The sequence below is a fragment of the Microtus ochrogaster genome, chromosome 17 (genome assembly GCF_000317375.1).
Source record: "Microtus ochrogaster isolate Prairie Vole_2 chromosome 17, MicOch1.0, whole genome shotgun sequence".
NCBI classification, from domain to species: domain Eukaryota; kingdom Metazoa; phylum Chordata; class Mammalia; order Rodentia; family Cricetidae; genus Microtus; species Microtus ochrogaster.
In genome coordinates this window covers 21,410,312-21,429,442 of record NC_022019.1, presented here as the reverse complement: position 1 = coordinate 21,429,442, position 19,131 = coordinate 21,410,312, and the positions used below count along the sequence as shown (strand labels likewise).

Genomic DNA, 19,131 nt, shown 5'->3' with positions numbered 1-19,131 from the left:
CACACACACACACACACCCTATGCCCAGTGCTAGAAGTCAAACCCAGGGCCTTGCCAAGATAAACACATTTAACATTGGTAGAGGAGTTTAGTTAAATATAGTTAGCATAATAGTATGCAAGATACATTTAAGTGACTTACTTGATAGAAAAACTTTAACCAATTATGTGTTTTTGTCAAGAAAAGATGAATGTTGTTACCTCTTCACAAATTATTTCAGGTAAATTTAGATCTTAGATATATCAGTGCCCCAAAATGTGCTTATTTAATACTTCCCCTTCTGTTTGTTGACAGAGCAAATGAATTTTAATAGTAGCTTATACAAAATATGATTAAGAAGCCAGCTATAGAAGTCATGTGTTTCGGGGCTGTACACATACATTCTCTGAGTTACAAGCTGTGTGGATGTCCATGTTACGTCTCTGCTTACGAGCAGTGCTATGACTCAGACACTAATTTTAACCTCAACTAATACCTTTGCGTTGTGAGGTATTTACTCATAACTCATTAAATAGGCATAGCTTTTAGATTGCTTTATCATCCACATTGTTCCTACTGAATTTAAAAATTCTAGTAAGATATTTATTTATATAGGGATAGAAAGTCAGTCTGAAGAAAAAAATTTTAATTCATCTTTTTTTTAACCTCCTGACCTCAGCCTCCCCTCCCACCTTCCCCTCCCAGTTCCTCTTCCCCATTACCCTTTCCTCCAACTTTGTCGTCTTCTGTTTCCATCCAAGAATCGTGTTTTTAATAATAAAATGAAGTCTCTTTCCTATGTTTTTGTCTTAAAATTTCACTTCTTTGAGCAAGCAAGCATATGTTCATTGAAAGTTTTGTGTTCCATTTATGTCTGATAGAAAGCCTAACTTAACGACCTTTCTGTCTCCATGGCTGATATTTGTGATTAGAAAGACTCCCCTGCACTGGCTAAGATTATAAATGCTTTGCCTGGAAGTCTGTGAAGTAGAGGTGTTTATACAACCCACAGTTGAAACTTCACTGTGTGGACATTAAAAGTTTGAAAGAATTAAGTGTTGACTTAACTGTCCACTGTGTTAGTTTGTAGAAGTTAATATGGTATGATTCTAGAACTCATGAGAATTTTATTTTAGCATATTTTTCTCATAAGAAAAATTATTTTCATAATACAGTTAATGTGGGTTCTAAAAGACTAACCTTTTCAGCAAACTTGATCTGCAAAAAATTCAAATTCATAAATAGACAAATTTGGGATATTCTTTAGTCTTGTGAGATGGGTGATTCACCTCATGTTCTTTAAATGACACGAAATGACATTAAAAATGCTATTCCAAAATTCAGTTTTTCACTTAACATTTTTAGAATACTTGTATTGTGAACTTGTACAAGTAAGACAGACTGTATCTGATATTCTTTATTCACATGGAGTTCATAAATCTGTTTTGTGCTGGGTTCTAGGTTAGGTCCTGGGGCCCTGAGTGGCCTGGTTCACATGTGCGTTCTCTGCTGCATCTGGAACCACTAACCCTGGGCTCTGGACGTCAGTTCTTGATGGCTGTGTGTGAAGTAGGAAGGGATTCTTAACCCTTCTTTCTCTCTCATCTGTGAGGAGATGAATGTGTGGGAGTAATTGAAATGCATAGCATGATATTTACATACCAGCAAAACACTTCAAGGCAACCCTGCTCACTCACACCTGCAACCCAGCAGTTAACAAGCGTACTTAATACAGGAGGGTCAGCAAGAGTTTGAAGCCAGCCTAGGCTACAGGGTAAGTCCCTGTCTCAAAACAAAAGACTGACAGCAAGAACTTAATGAATGTTACCTTTTTGTTAGTAGTCCTTCAAAAGTGGTGCTTAATACTACACCAGAAACACGGGAACAGGTTCATTCGGTATTTTCATCTTTAGGCTGGGACAATAAGTCAGCTTGTGTTTCATTTATTCTTCATGTTGCACAGGCACATTTTAAAACACAGCAGAAAGCCGTAAGTACAGTTTTGTTTGCCATAATTTAAAGTTGGGTGCTAGAATCAATATGTGGGCTAGCTTCAAATACAGGAGAATGCGTGTTTGGGACCTAGCAACTGCAGTAAACACCCTTTGCCACCTTTTTAAAAAACACATAGATGCTGATCAGTTCTGTATAAGCTTTGCTTCGAGAGAGAAATTACACATTCACTGAAACAGGTCTGCCAGAGAAGCTTTGCTCTTGGCATCAACATTTTGTAAGGTACCTTGAGTGAAGATCCTTGTAAATGTCGCTAGAAAATTAAAGTGTAAAACTAGATACTTTGTATACCCACAGTTCAATCTGTAAATACAGTTGTTGGATTTGCAAAGGTACATTTCTAAAGAGGTGTACATCATGTTCTCTTGTAGACTGTTGATTGATGAAATTACTGTTAGGCCTCAGAGTTCGCGGAGTTCACTCCAGCTATGCATATTCACCTAAAGAGCTACACAACTATGCGCCTGATTCCTTTGGTTCATAACAACAGCAGGAACGTCGTTGTGAAAGCTAAATTCTCTCGTGAAGTCATGGGAAGCCTTTGCATTTCTAAGATTTATTCAGCTGCATCTCCTCTAACAGATTATGTCAGTGTCTTTATTATCTGGAGTGAGATCTTGATAGAGAAAACCTGACTCAGACATGAAATCACTACCAGTTTTTTTCATTACCAATCCAAATGGCAAGGAAAAGTCAGCTCATATTCTGAGGAGGTAAAAATACAGCTGAGTAGCAGCTGCTGATCAATCATACAGTTTTGGGTTTTTTTTCTCCTTTACTGTTTTAATAGGCCCTTTATGTCCTGATTAAGCCATTTGTAGTTCATTAAGAAAATTTGATACTTTTAAGAAAAGCCTTTTTTCCTTAGTGTATCATCAGAGAAAATTATGTCATTTACATTGAGTATTTTAGTGTGAATCTTTGAAGGACTTTGTTTGCACAATTCCTCTCAAAAGGTTTCTTTTATAGTCTGTAAGGCAATTTTATATTATCTTAGATCTTGTAAGTCAAAGTTAGTTATAGTTGATAATGATTAATTAATATTGAGGTTTATTCTAAACTATATGTGTAATCAAAATGTTGGGATGTCTGCTTAACTATTTAAGCTCAGCCAGGATAATCAGCAGTTTTTGTTGGTTTATTATAATTAAGGCAGAATTATAGTTGTTACTTTAATGATTGCTTCCCCACCCCATTTTTCTTTTCTTTTTCTTTTTTTCCTTCGTCTTTTTTGAGAATCTCACCTAGTAACCCTGGCTGGCCTCAAACTTGTGGTAATCCTCCTGCCTCAGCTTCTCAACTACTGGGATTCAAGCATGAGTTACCACTCCCAGCTTGTTTATTTTAAATGTAAGAGTTTATTCTTAGACACCATAGGAGTGAAACCACAGGAGTGATGAAGGTGCTTTCTGTAGAGTAAGTGAACAAGGCACGCACTCACATTCAGAGTTCAGCTGAAAGATTAGTTCTTAAAACATTCATAAACTAACGTTTAAAATTTCTTTAGAAATGAACATGAAATAGAAAAAAATCAGCACAACTCTGTGACTTTGATTTTAGCATAGTTTTTTTTTTTTTAATATAATACAACAGAAATTGGGTAGTAGTTGGTGTTGACCTTGTTGGATTTTAGTACGAGTTTCTGAAGGACTATTTTAGATAGTTGATTTTTAAAGGACCAATAAAGTTGTTTTGTAATAGTGTTGTTGAGTAATGTTCATTTAATATTTTGAACTTGAAAAATGAGCAGATAGAGTGATTGTGGAAATGGATTCCTCAATTCTAACACCATGTACTCAGCTGGGAGCAAGCTACCCATGCCGTGCTGGAGCTCAGTGTGCTGGGAAGTGCAGTTGTTAATTTCTGCCGCTCGCTGGACCTGTAAGGTGCTAGAGCCTGACAGTTGCTCGCATCGGTGCAGAGTATTGTGCACAATCATCAAGTAGCACTATTTATTTTTAAAGTGACATACGTAACTTTTATTACAAACATTAATACAAGCAAAGAAGCTAGCAGCGATTTTATTTATCTTTTATTGTTATCAAGCAGTTAGTTTCCTAGGAATTTTCAGCAAAGTATCAGTTTATTCGTAAATCTGGTTTGAAATACAGGAACTGTAATAAAGGTTTTGGTGCCTGCTATTTAGAGTCAAATCAGTAGCTCGAATATGTTTACAATCCCATTTTGATTCACTGTCACTCTGCTTTAAGTAGCTCTGTACATTTATTTTGCTCTCCATGTTTATTTTACCAGTTCAGCGTCTTTGTAGATTTTTGCTATAAGTAGAAAGGATTTTTGAACCTTATGTTGCTAACATTTGCTATAGTGAATGATAGATGCAAGTACCCAAGACATTCTCATTGAAAGACAGCTTAAGGGAAAAAAATAAATAGCAAAAGCATTGTCTTTATTTACAGTGTAGAAGGACCACAGCTTCACCGTAGGTAGAAGTGTGATGGCAGAACACCCCAGAGAAGGACATCTTTAGTGATAGATTTACATACCGTTAGCTCACAGTACTTGATTAGCAGCCGGGCTCTGGGACAAGCTAGCTGGGCACATTGTTTGGGACGCCTTTGATTCTGCGGCTTCTGAAGCTTGCTGGCTGCATGCTTGTTGCCTTTGTTCGTGAGACAGGTAATTACTTGATAAAATGAAGTGCATCACTGTGAACAATTGACCCTTTGGAGCAGTCCAGGCTGGTCAGCAGTCTAAAACCACACTTTAAAGCCATCATTATGGCCTCAAACTTAAGAGTTTCCAAGGTACAGACAAAGGTGTTGTCTTCCTTTAGTACGAGTCGAGTGCCGTTCTCAGACTTGATGAAGTATTTAAATTGGATGATATTTGACGACACAGAAAACTCTTCCGGAAACCCATCCAGCCTGCTTTTGGACACCAGGACAATGCGAGATTTTATTTTTGATATGAAATCAGGAGCATTACAGAAGATTCTCAGTCCTTGCGAGCGATCGTGGTTATCTGTTATTTCCAAGAAAGTAGTCTCTCGGGGTGTCAGCTGTTCTTTTTCCCACCTGGATTTCACTTCTTCTGCCAGCCCCTTGAGCTGAAAGAATTCTGCTTCTTGAGCAAGAAGTTGATTTTCTCGAAACCCTTCAGGCAATAAGAGTTCTCCATTTCGTAGGAAGTTTAGTACATGCCTGAAGAGGAGCCCGTCCCTGTCTATGAAGTAATGGCCATCAGCATCAAAAGGACAGAGGATTTTCCCATTTACGATACCTTCAAGGAAAGTGTCTGGGTACTTGGTCAGGGTTTGCTTTTGAGTAATGTATAAATATCCACCAACGTTGAGGGTCATCAGTGTGGATTTGCAGTTCTTGCCTTGCTCAGCGTCTTCCAGGCTGTTGTGCCTCCCTTCACACTCCCTTTCTTTTTCTCTTCTGATTATTTTACGCTCCATTTTCAAGATGCTATTTCAGCTTGTTCTTCTTGGCTTGGAGATTTTTTTCTTTCTTTTAAAAAAGAAACACTACCACACACAAGCACGCCTTTATTCCGTCCCAGCCTGGCGATGCAATGAAATGCTGGCAGCACCGCCTGCGCTGGCAGCTGGGTTTTGCAGTAGGTGGCGTGTCAGCTATGCATGCAGGAGCTTTCTGGAGTAAGAGGAAAAGAGAATTTGCATTTAACTGTATCAGGGAAGGCGTTTGTTGCAAAAGGATTTCTGTGTCTGTTCTTAAAGGAAGTGAGACTTACTCAGGGTAAATTTTCTTTCCTTTGCCAGTTAATTGCCTTTCTGCTGTAATTCCCAGGTGAATGAGAATTGCTGTCCATTTCTAAAGTTTTAAGTCACAGCTTAGTCAGGAAAGGCTAATACTGAGTTATATTGTCACCATTTGGAAATGAGACCTAAGGTAAAAGAAACTAGGCATATAGAATTTTCTCCTATAAAAGTCCTATGTTGGCGGTGATGTAGACCCAGACAAAAATATTTAGGCTTACTGTTGTGACATTGCATTTGAATTTAGTTGAATTTGTATGTGTTTTGGATTTGGGTCTCTTTGTTGAATGAAAAGAAATTTGCATAGCTTTTCACAAAAGGGTTTTTTATTTTTTATTTTTTACTTCAAGGTTTAAAAAATCACATAGGCTGTCTTTGTAGTGTTCATTCACATTTTGTTGGTTATGGTCTCCATTGCAAATCCATGAGCTTGCTTCACCCTAAGCCTGCTTCAGTGTTGACTAGTCTTGGGCTACTCCAGAAGATACTGTAGCCTTAGCGTGTGCATGTGCTGGGAACACGGGGGAAGGTGACTATATGCCTGTTCAATAGTAGTAGTGCCGTGGACAAGCTAGGCTTGTGTCTTTCACACAGAGCGATAGGCAGTGTAGTGCAATGCCTCCCTGTCCCGCTGTCCCTGAAATTGCCTTCCAAATCATTTTAGGATTCTGAGCTTATAGTACTAGAATCAAGGGGCTGGTGATAAGAAATCTAGATGCATTTCCCAGTGTGTATTGTGAGCAGCTTGTCCACTTAAAATTACCCTGAGGAGCTCTGTTCTTAGAGTAAGACTTTGGCTTTTATATGAAAGTCACTTATTTTCATTCCATTGATGATTATTTTTAAATTATCTGTGTCTTGTTACAGGTATTAGAATAGGTTGTCATTTGAAAATGCTCAACTTTTACTTTCTATAAACAAGGTTAATTTTTATTAGATATGTTTAAAAATTATATATCCTTATAGCAGGTAATGAATTTAACATTTAATACTAAGGTTATCAAAAGCTAATTGAAATTGGACTAGAAATCTAAGGCATAATCATTTTTTGGCTGAATATTGAAATTTAGCTTCTCTGCTTTACCAAAGATGAAATTGCTTTCCAGAGAGCTTTTAGTTTTTTCCTGGAATTTTGCACCTTGTTTTGTAGAAAGCTGTAAACTAATACATCCTTCTTAGCCCTGCAACATTTAGAAAGAGTGCTCCTACTGTCTGACAGAGGAAGAGGGTGTGTGTGTGTGTGTGTGTATGCGTGCGTGTGTGTTTGTGTTTTAGAACCAAATCTTTTCTATGGTATTACTTATTTTAAAAACTGAGTAGTCGGGTGTGGGTACAAGTTTGGAAATCATGGGTTTTTGTTATTATAAGTGTATAACGTCAGCAAGAGTGTACTAGTTTCATTAGATAGGTGCAGTTCTTTTTTATGAACTAACAGAGCACCAGAATCGATACAGTATGGTCATACTTCAGGGATAGGTTTCCTGGTGTAACTGTGCTTCCTTAGCCCGGCTGTAGATGCCTTTACTGGGCAGGCTTGATTCTGTTGCTGCTAGGAAATGGGCTTCTGTAGGGTGGTGAGCAGGTAGGAGCACAGGCAGATCTGCTGTCTTCTGCCTGAAAGTTCACTTAATAGTTTCTGCTGCCATAATTTCAACAGCACTGATGAACACTGCTTCTTCATCTTGCCTTCTGTGTTGTGTTATTTTATTGGTTTGTTTCTGAGACGGAGTCTCACTTTAACCCACCCAGTCCTCAGAGTCTTTCTTAGTAGTCCCCTTCTTCAGCCTCTGCAGTGTTGGGGTTGCAGGTGTGAGGCACCATACCTAGCTTACAGGTTTGCTGTGATAGCACAGTCCAAGGACTCATCTGCCATGTGCCTCTTAACTTCACTGTGGTGTACTTTGCTTCTGCAAACCTGCCGTGCATGATGTGTTTGCCAGCATGGCTGCTTGTGATTGAAGCCTTCTCCTGAGATATAAATCAACAGGACTTTGCTTTTGTGTCTTGTCTGCCATCTTGATATTTTAAAAAAGGAAACTGGTATTCAGTAGATGCCACCTCATTCATATTACCACCATTTCAGCCAGATGATTATATTCATGGAATTACAGCATTCCTTTGATCATTACTGCCTTTGTGGTACACTTGCCAGCTTGGCTTCTTGTAGACTCTTCTAACTATATTATTTGTGATCGATGCTCGTAGTAGGTAGTCAGTCAGCAATAGACTATAAAATAGTTCTTGTGTAACAATAGCAGAGATAGCCCCTATTTATGTAGCTCTTTCTCTGCCTCACTACAGTCCAGCAATTCTAACACAAGAGCCTAACCATACATCAAAGATTTGCTCCTAGGTGCCTTTGATGACCACCTTAGAGGATTTCATATAACTTTGTAGGCAGGAAGACATCTTTGTGAAGAGTAGAGGCCTGCCTGCCTTTTGTTACAACCTGAATTTTTTTATAAGAGTTGGATTGGATCAATATGGTAGTACCTGCCCTTATTTATCTCTAGCACTCAGAAGTCCAGGCTGGAAGATCCTGAGTTCAAGGCCAATCCGGGCTACATAGTAAGGTCAGAGAGAGAGAGAGAGAGAGAGAGAGAGAGAGAGAGAGAGAGAGAGAACAGTAAGAGAGATAGCCTCTTAAACACTGTGATCACAAATCTTACAAAAAGAACCCTTCAGCAACTTCGAGACTGTTCAATGTGTTGTTGGTTTAAGCATTTCCTGTGGTTAAATAGGCCCAGTGCCTAAACAGATTCTGGCATGACTTTCCATTTGAGGTAATACTCATCTACTGTCTGTAGAGAGCAGAATTTATTCTAGGTTAATAATGGGAGGAATTCACATCTTTTCTACTAACTTTTAATGGGAGTGATTAATACAGGACATGATTGTAATATGTTGCTTGACAGATATAAGGAGAGACCAGTGTCCCCAGACTCAGCAGCTCCCTCTTCTGTGAGATCCAGACACTGCCTTTAAGGAAGCAGGATTGTCTTAGGAGCTTCTCTTAATAGAAAGACACCCTGCCCCCATAGATCTCTGCCAGATCTTTTGGCTGTTTTTACACATTTGCTTGTATTCCTTATTCTTTGGAATGGTTGGTTCCTGTGACCTTAGAAAGAAAAGTGAAAACAGCCATGGTTGTCAGTTTGTACTCGATCTACTCGGTGCCTCTCTGCCTGGGACTCCCACTCTGTTTCCACTTTATTGATCTGCGCTTTGACTTCACTCTGCTGTCACAAGCTGAGTTTCTCTTTCTGACATGTGGCTTGTTTCCTCATAGCCTCCTGTTAAAGCATTGGCTGTGAGAGGCATTCATATTGCTATTCCCTATGAATATTTTATGTTAGCCTCTCTTGTATTAAAAAATGAAACACCACTAAATCAAGGGTTTTTTTTCCATGTGAGTCTAGTTCTGTTTGCATGTCAAAGTTTAGCTGCATTTTGAAATAAAAAATTAATCTGCATTGTGTATCTGGAATTCCACTCTTACTGACACAAGTACACTGGCCACAGCATCACACAAGCTATGCAGAAGACCAGAACCTTCCTAGAACTCGCTGGACATCACCTCTGGCCAGAAGAGCACATGAATGTACCATACATGTCGCTTGAACATGTGCACATGCCTTTGCAGTGTTTCTTCTCCATGGAAGGCAAGGGTGCGGTTACTTTGGCACATTTTTTTAACCGCCTTTTAAGAGTACAGAAAACAGAAATGTTTTACCAAAGAACAAATAAAAATAGCAGACTAGCTAAGAAGTTCAGGTAAAATTCTGTTCCACATTTTTGCTTTTTGCTTACAGAAACAATCATGACAACTTTTAAATCCTGTTTATTCCTACTGTGTATACTTTGTAGATAAATTGTTCAATAAAATTTATGTCTTATAAGTAGAAGTTGAGCTTTAAAATTATTTTTAATGAAGATTTTGCTTGTTTATTTGGTGTGTGATGTGTGAGGACATACTGGCCACAGCACCCTTCCAGATCAGGGGACAAGTTGAGAGTTGGTTCTCTCTATCCTGTAGATTCTGGGAACTGAAGTCAGCTCATGAAGCTTAGTGGCAAACACTGTTGCCGATGAGCCAACTTAAGTGTGGCCACTTGAAATTTTGTTCTACCAAGAACAGCAAAGCCTCTCTGTCAGCCTTCAGGTCGGTATAGAGTTAGAACATTGTATAAAACTCATCTTTGTAGTTTTCTGTGGCAAAGTCAAGTCTCCGTGTGTCTTTGAAAAGTAGTTATTTTATGTTAATAACCACGTCTACAATTTCTAAATGAATGGTGTGATTTTTGAACACTTTCATAAAGTCTGTGTGTAGTGGATTAGGGATGGAGAAGTCTCACTTTTTTTCACACTTAACATTTCTAAAATTGTCATAAAGTCATTGACTTGCCAAAATTTCCGGCATTTTGTTTCCATAGTGGTACATTACATAATGATGACTATTAAAAATGATGTCATTTTTTAAGCAACTCTGAGATACTCCCTTCATATCTCAGGAAAATAAAGGAGGAGAAAGAATGTTTGGGGATGGGAATGAGTGAAAGAGGAGAGGGATACTGGAAGACTCAGAAAGAGGCTGCTAAATACTGAACAGTAAGCTTTGTGAGAGCATCCCTCCCTCCCACACACCACAGCCAGAGCGCCCCCTCCCTCCCACACACCACAGCTAGAGCAGTCACTTGGGAGTGAGTCCAGCAGGCTTTCAAAACTCTCCAGGGCGGCGGGGACTGATGATCAGCCAGAAGAGCCAGCAGTTAAAAAATTGCGCCCTGAGGAGGGTCTTAAACTCAGGGGTCTCCTGGGGTTAAAGGCATGTGCCACCACTCCCTGCCTAAGAAGGGCTTCTAACTTAAAGGAGGTTTGCTTTTTGTTTGCGTAGTTGTTTAAGAAAGGGGAGAGATTTCTTTGCTCATAGTTGCAGGGGTTTCAGCCTGTGTTTGGTTAGCTCTGCTGCTTTGGGCCAGTGTGAGGTGGAGAGCATGTGGTGGATGGTGCTTACCTCATGGTGACCGAGAGCCAGGGCTCTCTCTCGTAGGAGGTCTAACCCCTGTAGTTGGAAGAACTCTAAATACTATCTTGAAAAGCATAAAGAACTCAACTACTGTTGCTAATTGCACATGGTAAGGAGAACAGGAGTTATTTGGGGCTAGTGAGATGGCTCAGCAGTTAGAGCTCTGGCTACTCTTCCAGAGGAACCAAGTTCGATTTTCAGCAACCACACGGTGAGTAACAACTCCATATGTAACTGCAGTCTGGGGAATTCAGTTCCCTCTCTGGTCCTCTGAGGGCACTGCATGTATGAGCTTCACAAATCCAGACAGAGACTAAACACTTGTACATAAAGAAATACAATTTCTTAAAAAGAGAGAGAGCAAGAGTTTAAAAAGGTGAACTTAACAGGACGTGAATCCGATTTTGCTGAATTAATCTCTAACTTCAAATATACTTGCTACAGCTAGATAGCTTCCTTTAATCAGGGCTAATACAAACCAGAGGTTGAATGTTCATGAAACTTGGATCTGAAATCCAAAGTGGATTTTAAAGTTTGCATTATGGACTTTAAATTAGGAATTATGTGGAGCACAGGACCACCTCAGATGTCAGAGCCCTTGCTTTCTACCTTGTTTTAAATAGTTTGTTGTTGTTGTTCGCCACTGTGTACAGAAGCTAGTGATGGGATCCTCCTATCACTGCCTCCCATCCTGCATAGGACCTTTGGGATCATAAATGTGCACTACCTCATCCAGCTTTACAAAGGCCTCTGCATTTAAACTTGGCTCTTCGTGCTCACATGGAACAAGTGCTTCCCCACTGAACCATCTCCCCAGCCTGTTTTCATTTCTTGAAAGCAACTATGGGAGTAGAAATTGTGCTAGCTTAGCTTTATAGAAGAAGTTAAATAATACAAATGTGGGAGTGCACAACATTGGTGCACTGTTATTCTTTGACCAAAAAAAATAAAAATAAAAATCTGTTTAGTGGCTACAGAATGACAGGGTTGTCCAAACTTCTTCACACATTTGATACCTTCTTTCATACCCTTAACAGCCACTTCCCTTTCTGCTGCTAGACACCAGCTTGTCACCAGCAGGGGCTTTTAGGCGGGGTCCCAGCATCTGCGTGCATGCCTGTGTCCCTACCCCTCTTTCTTCCCATCCACGAGGAAAAGGAGCAGTACGTAGGACTGAGGAAGTGAGTTCTTCTCTAGATCCTGGGCCTAGTTCTCAGTTACAGTTTTAGATTTTTATTTTAAATTGGGAATTCTCAACACATGATTTGAATGGTATTATAAGAAAGCATGTATCATCTCAAATTCTGAAGGTCAGGTAAGATCAAAATACCAACTCACAAATTAATGATGATTACCTCTCACCTTTTAATAAAAAGGGAATACTGAATTCACTTAACTGATTTGTTAAGGTACCAAGTAGTCACACTCAGATGTCTCTAGGGAGGGAAGCTGCTGGGAAACTGTACCAAATGAGGAGAAAGGAGACTACTGGGAATATTAAAAATTATTTACCTTTTAGATGAGCAGGATTGGTAGAAGTACTTCTGTTCTCTCCGAAGATGATAGGCACAGGAGTGATTGGTGAGAGTCACTTTAAAGGTCTAGAAGATCGGCTTGAAGTCTTAGTAACTCGCTACTGATCTGTGTAGCTGGAGTTGGAAGTGTTCTCAAGGATGTCTACACACAGATGGATCCTGAGTAGTCTTGTGGAAATGAATAGCTAACTTCTGGATGCCTGAGGACTTCCTGACCTAGGTGATCTCATTGCTCACGTGCCAGCCCTAGCACGAACCCTTCCTGCTTACTTACTAATCTAACTTGCTGAAGCTCGAGGTGACTTTAACTATTCACTTCCCTTCCGCTCTTCAAAATGGCACTGGGAGCCTACAAATCTGTATTTAGGGTATGTTTTGTTTATTTACTGTTAATTTTTTCTCTCTGCTCTCATTATACTTATTAGAGGGGTTTTTTTTTTTTGTTTTTTACTATAAAACAAGAACAGAAATGAATAAAGCAATCTAACTAAAGAATTGGGTAGGTTAGAAAAGATCTTAAGTGTTGAGACAGGATTTCTCTGTGTAACCACCCTGGCTGTCCTTGAACTCACTTTGTAGACCAGGCTGGTCTTGAACTCAGAGCTCCACCCACTTCTGCCTTCCTGAGTTTTGGATTAAAGGTGAGAATCCCATGGGTGATATAGAAGGGCCATGTTCAGTTCATTAGATGGTAGGAAATGATTTCATTAGCAAGTTTCAGGGTCTGCAAACAAACAAATGTGATGCGTATGTATTCCCGTGGTTTATCTTAATACTTTAAAAAATGTCTAGCTGCTTATTAATAGTGTAAGATAAAGCTTTGCTTTGAGTATGGGATGGGTGTCATTTGGTCATCTGCTTTCTTTCTTGTGGAAGCTAAACCTGTAATCAGTTTTCATTTCTTCAGTCACAAAGTAAGAACTTAGATACAGCAGTAACATTAGTCAAATCCGTATAGATATACGCTTATCTTCTGTCTCCAGATTCACAACAAATTTTAAAGTGTGTTTTAAAAGTAATTTACACTCGCAAGTCTTTGACATAAGACTTACATAGAAACAGCCCATGTGCCACATCCCTTCTCTTAACTTAATAAGCTTATCTGATCCATAATCAAATTATATAATTACTTAAACTAGCATCAACAAGTTTGAACAGAAGTATGTGGGAGTGCTTGAGATTAACCTACTACCCACCAGTGTGTATGGCGCGCTGTAGGCATCTGTCACTGTATTTAATAGTGGTTAAAGGAGCGCCTGTGGAAATGTATAAATAAATTAAAGAGGTGTGTCCAGTGCTTCCATTATATTGAGTTTGCTTGTGTAACTTTTTCCCATCCTAGTAGACCTGAATATGAGGAGAGTCATGTGAGCTCAGTTCTTTTCCCTAACGTTGTCCAAAAATGTCTTGTTTCCAGTGCTTTCCTTACCTATAAGTAAGTCACATCAGGGCCTGCAGTGCTGGCCTGGCAGGACAGAGCACTGATGTTTATCTCTCGGCACCATGTATAGTTCTCACGACCACCTAGAACTCCAGTTTGCAGGCATTAAATACCCCTCCAGCCCCCCGGCCTGTCTGGGCACTGCACACATGTTTCATGTACATATGTATACATGTTTTTCTAGTTACTCTCCCAGGAGACCATCGTTCTGTTCCCACTATCAGTGTCAAGTGGCTCACAACCGCCTATAGCTCCTGCCCCAGAGGATCTGAGGCCTCCAATCACCAGCAATGGCGTGCACGTGGGTGCTTTAAGCTAGGATTTCATGTTTCATTTGTTTCCCTTGAACTATAAGTAATGTAAGAAAAGATGCATGGTTCAGTGGGGAAAATACAAGTGCATGTTCCCATGAGGCTTTGAGAAGTATGTTAGCTATAAACAAGGAGCAGGCAAATCATGCTTGGGGAGGAGGGGCATACCCAAAGTAAGTTGGTATCTAAATTTAAGAGAGGGAATAAGGGAAGCAGAACACTCACTAATACCAGCCGGTTGATGGGAAAATTCATTGTTATTATTAAGGCTTTCCCTTTAACTTGAGAAACATTTAAGAGCAGTTTTAGGTCTGAAAGGATGGTATGGTAAGAAGAGAATGTTATTGCTCTGCCTGAGTAACCTTGACTGAAGAATTGAAAGTGTTGGTCAAGTTAAAATGAGCGTGGGCAGCCGGGCGGTGGTGGCGCACGCCTTTAATCCCAGCACTCGGGAGGCAGAGGCAGGCGGATCTCTGTGAGTTCGAGGCCAGCCTGGTCTACAAAGGGAGTTCCAGGACAGGCTCCAAAGCCACAGAGAAACCCTGTCTCGAAAAAAAAAAAATGAGCATGGGCCTTGAACTTGCTCCCACCCTTTAAGAATTAAGTGCAGTATATCCTTTTGAAGTAGGTAGTGCTAAATAGGTGGGGAGCATTGACAAATAGTGGTAAAGGAGTCTTTTTTTAGCATTCAATGTTAGTAAGTACTTGGATTTGTGGTTGACTTACTATCAGGAGTCTCATCTAGACTTACTTTGTTTCAGAAAAAGTATCTTTTACTATGCAGTGTTGGACTTTTCCTCATATACTTAGATACAAATACATCAGAATTTTCCAGATTTTATTACTGTGAGGCTGGAACACATTCTTGTTTTGAACTCTTAGTTTCATCTGAGAAATCAGCCGTGATATAAGATTTGTGTTTACTTTGAGAAAATTTAAAGTTTAGTCTTACTAACTTCACTTGCAACAGGGACTTCAGGTTTAAAATGTAAAGAATTGATTATATAGTATTTCTTTCCTTGCACACTGTAGTGTGAAGTCAGTATGGGTCTTGTCATTTTGCTTTCTAGGTACCTCTTAGCCTCTGCTGAAAATTTTTCTGTATTGAGGTATTCTGGGAATATTTAATTCAGATGGTGTGTTTCATAATTAGTATTTAGGACCCCAGGCTATAACTCCTTGAATCTTGGAGACAAAAATCTAGGAAAGTCACTAGAAGATTTTCTAGTATAAATGTGGTATAAATAAATTTGTATAAATGGGGTTCCGTGTGAGTCCGCCCACACACGTACAGAGTGTCACTCACTGTTCGCATAGCTTACGTGTGCTGCTTGAAGACAGTGCTGTATCGTAATCGTCTTTGATTCTACATGCTGCCTTTACACGGTAGTCACTTACATTAGTGGAATGAACGGAGTAAGTCATCCTTCAGAGACGAATCAGTGTATTTCTGCTTAGTCAGAGGATTTTCTTACTCTCTGCTCAGGGGTCAGGTGAATTCTCATGGAAATGACTGACCAGGAGCTGTTCCTAACCATAGTCTTAGATTTTCAAGTTGTCATAAAGCCGCTGTCTGTGAGAGGCTTACGTCATAGGCCGCACCTATCAACTGCACTCTGCCAGAGTGCCTGATGCCAGGGAGCTTGCAAGGCCCACGTTTATTTGCTCTTTCTGTTCTTCTTGGTTTTAAGTCGGGGCACTATACAAAAGAAAATTGCATTTCTATTTAGACAAATATTCATAGTAGATTCACTGTTTACTTATAATAGTCTTGTTGTGTAGCCCAGGCTGACCCTAAATATGTATTCGTCCTTATCTTCCTCCCCAGTTTTATGACCGCAGACATGTGCCTTCCTCAGTTTACAGATTCATGTTGACACACTGTTTATCATTTATGATTCAGAGTACATAGTATAACCAGATAATGAGTTGCCGAGTTTCACAGTTTTTTCTTAGCTGACTGTTCTCCCCACAGGGTGTTCTAGAACCTCATTCGTGTTTTTATATAGGGATCTCTGATTTAGTGCTTTAGTCTTACTGTATTTTTAGAAGTTACTTATGTTACAGATGAAATCCACCTTTTTATATGATTATATGCCCTTTAGGCTGGTTTAGTCTGAGTGTGTTCTTAAAGTTGCTGTTGACAAGGGGCGGTGCAGCTCAAGAATCAAGCCAGAAAGTCTCCAGTGTGCAGCTCACTAAGAATGAGTTTTCTGTATTCTGATAAGTGAAGTTGCTATCAACTTAATAGTGTCCTTTTGTTTCCTTGGATTCTATGAATCATGTTTTAGTTATGTGTCAAAATGCCATCTTGGAAATGATGAATGTTATCTCTGAATACGGTTTTTCTCTTTCCATTCAAGATAAGCTGTCATTGGAAGGAATAGTGGTACAGAGAGCGGAATGCCGACCTGCTGCCAGTGAAAACTACATGAGATTAAAGAGGTTGGTGTGTGTAACTTAAACTGATTCTTGATATTTTTCTTGGCACTTAGGATACTTACATTAGATTGCTTATTGGCTGCATGCAAATCGTGGTTCTGTTTGTAATGTTTGCTTCCAGCTCTTCGAGTTCTAAACCAAGTAGTAAATTCCGTGTGATGGTACACACTCTTAATCCCAACAGATCTCTGTGAGTGAGACTAGCTGGTCTACATAGTGAGTTCCAAGCCATCCAGGGCTACACATTGAGAGCCTGTCTGAAAAACAACAAAGAAACAAGTAGCAAGAGTGTTTTTAGAGAACCGGCAGGACCTGGCTGTTGAAACTACCTTAACCTAGTGTACTAATGCATTCTGCAAGCAAACTTTAAATATTTTTTCCTGCTTGTACTTACATTATGTAAGTTCGGGCCCATGCACTCATACATGTGTGTGGACATTTGTTTATATGTTATGTGGGTCAAAGGTTATCCTTGACTAGTGTTCTTGGGTACCTTCCATTTTGTCCTTTTATTTTTTTATTTTTTGGTAGAGATGACTTGGTTTGGTTTTACAGACCAAACCAAATCAAGTTTTTGTGACATGGCTCTCACTTGCTGTGGAGCTTGCTGCTTTTAACGGAGTATCTGGGGTTTTCCCCGTTCCCACCTCCCAGCACTGGGATAGTGTCACACCCTTGCTGGGGTTCGAGAGAGCAAACTCAAGTCCTCATAGTTGGCAGATGCTTTTCCAAGGAAGCCGTGCTCCCCACCATGAGTCTTGATTCTCTAATGGGATGTTTCAGAGGTCTTTGTACTGCTGCTTTATTTTCAAAGGCTTTAATTTTCCTTCAATGAATGTGTATCAGACTACTGTCTGAAGAAGCAAGTATAGCTGTCAAAGTATCATCTTGCTTTTGATCGTTTGAGAATTTTATAAGGTTGCATATTATTAAATACTTCAGCTCCCCCAGCTTTAATATGCATTAACTTTTTTAAATTACTATTAAAGACAATGACTTTGAGTCAGCAATTTTTTTCAAAACCCTTAAATGTTATATACCAGTTTCATGATTAGTATTTGATAGATTTCAGCACTATGAGAAGTGCTCTTCCATCCATTCATCTATCAACCCATTCATTCATTCCGTACTATCTACCAGGTGCATTTTAGGTCCCAGAGAAACCATCGTACCTGGGATAGACACTGTTGCTAAGCAACTTTCCCACGGGCTGGTTGTAACCATGCAGTGCTACACCTTGAGAAAGTTCTGTACAATAGTTGCCTCCTGGCTGTCCAGCATTTTTACCTGGGAGGCCGTAGTTGAACTTAGCATCTCTAAGTTTACATTGTATTATAAATTTCCCCCCTTTTCTTGATTGCATTAGATGCTTTTTCCTGGTGCAAAAGGCTGGATGTGGTTTTGTTCTTTTGTCTAATTATTCCCCTAATTCACATGCCTCCCTGGGGTAAGTAAAAGAATGTCAGTCAAAATGAAAATTACCTTTGTAAAACTGTCAGAAGATAGTTCACTCTTTCTTTGCAGCCTATAAAGTTTATGCTATAATAAAAGGCTTTTTGAAAAATGATCTTCAGATAACTGGAAATGTTGAAAAATACAAAATTAGGTTTGGACTACTTGTTGAGACCTCTTTTGTGGCCTTATTTTTACTTAAAGGACTTAAATCTGTGGATGAGAGCAGACGGGCCATCTGCTGTGTTTGCAAAATGTCTGCCTTATTTTTACCAAAATGAAAATTATATAGCTTTAAAAATATACTATATGGCTAAGTATTCATATTTTAGCCTTAAGTGACTGAAGGAAAGAGGCAGAGTGATTCAGGAAGTGCTGATCATGTAGTCACAGAGTAGGTGACATCAGTTTTGAAAGCTGAGATTATTTTGACTAAATAGCAAAAGATAAGGGTAGGAAGAACCTTCAGAATAGATGGCCTGACATAAAGACAAGAATTGTATAGTCTCTAAACCTAGATGTGGAACTTATGTACAATGACAGCTACCTTTGTGTCATGAGCGCTGCACACACTCATGTATTATCTACTATTTGTCCAATATGTTAGCAACAACTCCAGATCTCTCCCTTAGAACCTTAGAATCAGCCGGGCGGTGGTGGTACACATCTTTAATCCCAGCACTCGGGAGGCAGAGGCTGGTGGATCTCTGAGTTCGAGGCCAGTCTGGTCTACAAGAGCTGGTTCCAGGACAGGCTTCAAAGCTACAGAGAAACCCTGTCTCGAAAAAACAAAAAACAAAAAAAATGAAAAGAACCTCAGAATCACCAGCGTTCCAAAAACCTTCCACCCCACAGCCAATGTCTCAGAAAGTCTTACAGATTGTATCTTCAGAATCCTTGTTTCTGTATTCCAGCCTTGCCTTCAGCGAGCTTGCCTTAAACAAACCACAGAAGCAGCCACATTTTCTCACCTCCATTATTGCACTCGCTTGCCATCCACCAGAGTCCAGCTTCCCACCCTCGTCTCCTCGGCACAGTAGCCAGTTCTCTGCAGGTTCCTTTGCTCCTGATGTCTCAGCTACTTCCTGTCTTACTCAGAATCAAATTCAAGTCTTTGTAACGGTCAGTAGAAGCCGCCATGGTCACTGCCTTCTCTCCATCCTTGTCTCGGCCCCTCCCGTCCCATTTTG

The 19,131-nt window shown here is 39.7% G+C and overlaps 2 protein-coding genes across 2 annotated transcripts in view; one reads left to right on the top strand and one right to left on the bottom strand.

Annotated features, from left to right (window-relative positions):
* Positions 1–19,131, top strand: part of Gtf2f2 (general transcription factor IIF subunit 2) — a 123,118-nt gene that overhangs the window by 52,772 nt on the left and 51,215 nt on the right. The window contains exon 5 of the mRNA XM_005355628.2: positions 16,411–16,492. Within this exon, the coding sequence (XP_005355685.1) occupies positions 16,411–16,492 (82 nt within the window). The remainder of the gene's footprint in view (positions 1–16,410; positions 16,493–19,131) is intronic.
* On the bottom strand, positions 3,944–5,562 carry Kctd4 (potassium channel tetramerization domain containing 4). Its single transcript, XM_005355627.2, has one exon. The coding sequence runs from the start codon at positions 5,411–5,413 to the stop codon at positions 4,634–4,636; it is 780 nt and encodes a 259-aa protein (XP_005355684.1). The 5' UTR covers positions 5,414–5,562; the 3' UTR covers positions 3,944–4,633.

Excerpts from the sequence above, each read along its gene's own strand:
- Kctd4 (XM_005355627.2), bottom strand. The coding sequence starts at position 5,413 with ATGGAGCGTAAAATAATCAGAAGAGAAAAAGAAAGGGAGTGTGAAGGG.